Genomic DNA, 5,800 nt, shown 5'->3' on the forward strand with positions numbered 1-5,800 from the left:
GTTGTTTGGCGGGTCCGGGCTGGGGATTCGAACCCGCCACCTTAGGTGTACATGGCTGGCGCCTTAGCCGGTTGAGCTATAGGCGCCGAGCCCAAACTTCTATTCTTTATAAATTACCCAGACTATGGTATTATGCTCTATCAGCCGAAAATGAACAGAGCCAGTGACCAGGGAGACAGAGATTGGAGTGATGCGTCCGTAAGCCAAGAAATGCTGACAATCACCAGAAGCTGGAAAAGAAAAGAACAGATTCTCTCCTGGAACTTCCAGAGAAGCATAGTCCTGCTTATACCTCAATTTCAGCGAAAGGAATTTTAAATTTATAGCCTCCATAATTGTGATAGAATAAATTTCTATTGTTATGTCACAACGTTTATGGTAACTTTTACATAAGCCAGAGAAAATTTGGGGTTATTGTAGGGAGTTATATAAGTCTATACTAAAGGTTCTTTGTAGTTTTAAGATACATTAATTCATTCAACCAACCACCAAATACTTGAGGCAGTATAGAAAATAATTAAAAGCACATACTTTTGACTCAATTCCTCTTGGGGGTGAGCCCCAGCTCTTTCACTCACTGAGTGTGACTTTCAGCAGTTTGCTTAATTCTCTGCACCTTGGTCTCAACATCTGCACAACGAGGATGATAATGTACTTAACTCAAGGGAAAGTTGTGAAAATTAAATGGGAATATGCACATAATGGGATTTGTGTTGAATGCAAGGGTCCTTGCCCTGTCCCTACCCTAGGCAGGGACAGAGCAAGGACCCTTGCACTGTAGATGGAAAACCCAGGTGGCAATGAGGACCCAATGGAGGCACTAGGGATAGGAATAGGGGGCTTTCTAGAGGAATTGACTCACGAACTTCATGAAGGACACAGTAAACACTAATTACATACTCTTTAATATTATTATTATAAATATTAGTATCAAGCGATAAAACGTGTTTCTGGTTCATCAGTCTTCCTGGAAACGTACATATGAAAGTATTTTGGCTTTTTTTTTTTTTTTTTTTGAGACGGAGTCTCAGTAGTCTGACTGGATAGAGTCCCGTGGCGTCACAGCTCACTGCAACTTCCAACTCTTGGGCTTAAGCGATCCTCTTGCCTCAGCCCCCCAGGTAGCTGGGACTACAGGCACCCGCCACAACACTGGGCTATTTTTTTGTTGCAGTTGTTTAGCTGGCCTGGACCCACCCTCAGTGTATGTGGCTAGTGCCGTAACCACTGTGCTACGAGCGCCAAGCCATAAAAGTTTTTAAGTTTAAAGTTCTTAAGTTACTACAGAGTTCCTAGAATAGACCCCATCTACGAGGAAGTTAGAGACTGACGGGAAGAACGTGAGATGGCCACCAGCCACACATATGCCATTTCTTTCTTCTGTTTTTTTTTTTTTTTAATTTTTTTTAAAGAGGCAGAGTCTCACTTTGTTGCCCTCGGTAGAGTGATGTGGCATCACAGCTCACAGCAACCTCCAGCTCTTGGGCTTAGGTGATTCTCTTGCCTCAGCCTCCGGAGTAGCCGGGACTACAGGAGCCCATCACAACACCCAGCTATTTTTTTTTCTTTGAAGTTTGGCGGGGGTCCGGGTTTGAACCCACCACCATGGTATACGGAGCCTGCGCCCTACTCATTGAGCAGCAAACTAAACACAAAATGTGCAGCAGTGGGTAGGAAGAATGGAAATGGAGTCTGAGCATGCGTACTGACAGGCACATAAATAGGCCTAGGAACTGGGAGTACCCAATCCCAGCAGAGGGCAATTCGGCGGGAAAGTTAGTCTCCACCCCCTTTTAGAAGTTTCTGTCCTTGGCGTCTGGACTTGTAGACCCCGTATTTGCTTCACTTGCCCCGCCCACTTATCTGACCTCTGATTGGCCTGATCTAGTTCAAGTTTTCTGATTGGTCAAACGTCTTCGTCAGTTAAAGCGGAAAACTTCTCCTCAGCCTCGTGAACGGTCTTTGCCGCCGCTTCTCCTCTGAGGTAGGTTTTCTCCGAGGGTCACCCTCAGTGAATTTGGGGGGCAGAAAATAACTGGGGGGCTAAGTGCTTGGTCCTTTACTGTACTTCTTTATATCTTTGAGATCCTTAGGACTGAGCAAGGACTATAGCCTTTCGGGGCGATCCGGGTTGAGCAGCGATAAAGCTATCGTTGGTCTGTGAGACTCCCTAACTGTTATTCCTGAAGGAAGCCAAATCTCGGCCTGAGAAACCCCTAGATCAGCCAGATGCCCCTATATTTTCTCAACCAGAGATAGTGCCAAATAGTCTCTGCTTAACGGATTACTTTATTGCCTCCTCTGAGGTGAAGCAGCAATCGTCTTGGTCCCAGAGACTCCTAAATGCCCTCTCCTCTAAAGAGATGTTCAGTGCCGTCTATTTGGAGAGCACCAGGTTGCTGCTTCTTAAAATACCCCACGTTCTCTCCGTCTGAATGATATCTAATCCTTAGTCTCAGAGATTTGAGCTCTTATCACTCTAATAAATTACAAATAACGCAGTAATAGCCTGCCACATCCAGGAGGTGGGAGCACACGAAACCCCCCACCCCTGCCTCCCCTCTGCGCCCTTCCTTGTTTCCCCTACCCCCAACTTGAATTGAATTTTTGTGTTTTATACTGGCGGGTAGTAGATAGTATACTAGTTTCACATTAGTACCACAAAGAGTCTTTGTTAAGGTGACTAGATTTTAACATTAGTAAAGTGGGACACCATCGCGGGGGGGGGGGCTCTATATGGAGCAACAAAAATTTTCTTAGAACACAAAAATAGTATTGTAATTTTTTTATTTCAAAAAATAATACATTAACTATAATACATTAAAAATATGTATAGTATTTACAAATATAATACATTTAAAAAATTATGTATAGTATTATTTAATTCTTTGGCATACTTCTCGTTTGAGTGAATTTTTTTTAGTAGATTGCTGTCATTGTTTAAAAGGTCATGAAATTTTTCGCAAGAATTTGTTAAATTATATTTCACACATAAAATGGCTTTCAAAGTCTCAACACTTAATTGTGATTTTTCTGATGTCCACACTTTATTTACCATAGAAAAAACGCATTCAGTCACAGCATTAGTTCCTAGTAAGGACAGCGCGTATCCCACAATTTTTAGTGCATTATTGTATGGAACATGGTTTGTTTCTTTTTTCTTTTTTTTGAGACAGAGCCTCAAGCCGTCCCCCTGGGTAGAGTGCTGTAGCATCACAGTTCACAGCAGCTTCCAACTCTTGGGGTTGCGAGTTTGAGCCCTGCCCAGGCCTGCTAAACAACAAGGACAATTGCAACAACAAAAAAATAACTGTGGCTTGGTGCTCATAGCACAGTGGTTACAGGTGCCAGTCACATACACAGAGGCTGGCAGGTTCAAACCCGGCCCCAGTATGCCAAACAACAGCTGAAACACAAAAACTAGCTGGCATTGTGGTGGGCACCTGTAGTCCCAGCTACTTGGGAGGCTGAAGCAAGAGAATCACTTAAGCCCAAGAGTGTGAGGTTGCTGTGAGCTGTGACATCACAGCACTCTATGGAGGGTGACATAGTGAGACTCTGTCTCAAAAAAAAAAAAAAGACTTAAGGCTGTTAGAGTGGGCATGGTGGCTCATACCTGTAATCCTAGAACTCTGGGAGACCTAGAAGGGTGGATAGCTTGAGCTCAGGAGTTGGCCTGAGCGAGAGCAAGACCCTATCTCTACTAAAAATAGAAAAATTAGCCAGGCATTGTGGCAGGTGCCTATAGTCCCAGTTACTCGGGAGGCTGAGGCGGAGAATGGCTCAAGCCCAAGAGTTAGAGGTTGTTGTGAGCTATGATACCATAACACTCTAGCGTGGCAGCAGAGTGAGACTCTGTCTCAAAAAAAGAAAAGAAAAGAAAAGAAAGAAAAAAGGCCATTCATGGTAGCTCATGCCTATAATCCTAGCACTCTGGAAGGATCGCCTGAGCTGATGAGTTCACTCTGGGAGGGTCAGCCTGAGCCAGAGCGAGATCTCATCTCTAAATATAGCTGGACGTTGTGGTGGGCACCTGTAGTCCCAGCTACTTGGGAGGCTGAGGCAAGAGAATTGCTTAAGCCCTAGAGTTGGAGGTTGCTCTGAGCTGTGACGCCATGGCATTCTATCAAGGGCAACAAAGTGAGACTCTGTATCAAAAAAAATTGTAAAAAAAACAAGATTCAAGGCTGCTTTGTTCATGCCCACAGAAAACCTGTCATTCTTAATTAGGACTTCTCCCAGAGACCTCTGGCCCTCTGCTTTCATCTGAATACTCCCTGTGTCCCTACACAGAGACAGATAAGCCCGGGATAGAGAACTGTAGTGCCTAATTCCAGGTGACTGCAAGTGGTTATCCCTCAGTCATTTCTCCCTCCACAGGACCTTTGGTCTTGTGGCTTGAGAGACTCAAGCTGTGTCCCTTACAGATCAAACTGCTCCGGGTGCCATGAACAGAAGTGGTCCCTTCCTAACGGGCCCCAGAGAGGATGCCCAGAAATCACAGAAGAAATGCAAGGTAAGGTGATCTCAAGAGCCAGAATAGTGGCCCAGGGGACAGTGTGGGGTGCCTAGAATTCTGAGGAGGTGAAGACAGAGGTACTGGGGACAAGGGCCAGGATCTCAGGGGGAGATCTGGGATCCTGGGCTTCCGACTATCACTTTTTCTTCACTTAGCCTCCCTGAAGACAACAGATCTGTAACTTTGTACAACATCTGGTGACTCTCAGTCCATTCTAGATGGTGGAAGAAGAGCAAACTAGCAAAATTAAGCACCTTCTGCATGCTAGGGGACAAGCTAGGGAATGTCACCTATGTTCTCTCAGCTATGACATCAACCAGGAGGGATTATCATCCCCAGTTCCCGATCCAGCACAGATGAAGCAGCCCCAACAGACACATCTAACTGAGTCACTGCCAGAATTTATTTTTCTCTCTTTTCTAGGCTTTCAAGGATATTTCCAAATACTTCCCTAAGGAAGAGTGGGACAAGCTGAGATACTCAGAGAAGATCACCTATGTGTATATGAAGAGAAACTATGACACCATGACTCGTCTAGGTAACAGAAAGCCCTGGTACATATATGTCTGGGGGCACAGGCTCAGTCCCTTTATATGCTGTGGCTACTTCTTAGGCTGCAATAAGTGCCCCATGCTTTCCTTTTGTTTGGGAGGGGGAAATCCCAAGGCAGGTTCTGGGCATTCTGCTCTTCTATATCCAGTGCAGGGCTGAGGACAGGCATGGGCCACAGTGGAGCTCAGACCTGGATCCTGCACATTTCTCTCCCGTGAGCCTTTGTTCTGATGAGCCTTGCCGTCTGTGCGGCATCCCAGCAGCCCACCCTCCATTCCTCCTCTCAAATTCTCCTAAGGAACAAATATTTTGCTTCTTTCTAGGTCTGAATGCCGCCCTCCCAGATTTCATGTGTCCTGAAAGAAAGGCTGTAAAATCCCAGGACCAGAATTCTGGAGATGACAGCCACAGGGATCAGAGTGAGTGAACAGGAAGGGGCAGGGAAAGGTCTGCTAAAGCCCAGCTGCTTTTCAGCTGCCTGGGAAAGATTCTCAGGCATTTGCTCCCTCACACACAACAAGGCTCAGTGAAAAAAGTTGAATGAGGAAAGTTAACTGCGGAGGTCATTCATATAAAATTCAAAGCTATGCAAGATAAGAATATACATTTAGGCTCGGCGCCTGTAGCTCAGCCGGCTAAGGCGCCAGCCACGTACACCTAAGGTGGCGGGTTCGAATCCCCAGCCTGGACCCGCCAAACAACAATGACGGCTGCAACCAAAAAAAAATA

The 5,800-nt window shown here is 45.5% G+C and overlaps 1 protein-coding gene across 1 annotated transcript in view; it reads left to right on the forward strand.

Annotated features, from left to right (window-relative positions):
- The first annotated feature begins 4,447 nt into the window (after positions 1-4,447).
- The window catches only part of LOC100947823 (protein SSX9-like), a 10,952-nt gene continuing 9,599 nt past the window's right edge, over positions 4,448-5,800 (forward strand). Inside the window, exons 1-3 of the mRNA XM_023519037.1 lie at positions 4,448-4,516; positions 4,943-5,057; positions 5,395-5,490. Of these exons, the coding sequence (XP_023374805.1) occupies positions 4,448-4,516; positions 4,943-5,057; positions 5,395-5,490 (280 nt within the window). The remainder of the gene's footprint in view (positions 4,517-4,942; positions 5,058-5,394; positions 5,491-5,800) is intronic.

This window comes from Otolemur garnettii, unplaced genomic scaffold, assembly GCF_000181295.1.
Source record: "Otolemur garnettii isolate 467f Iridium unplaced genomic scaffold, OtoGar3 scaffold00153, whole genome shotgun sequence".
In the NCBI taxonomy this organism is placed as follows: Eukaryota; Metazoa; Chordata; class Mammalia; order Primates; family Galagidae; genus Otolemur; species Otolemur garnettii.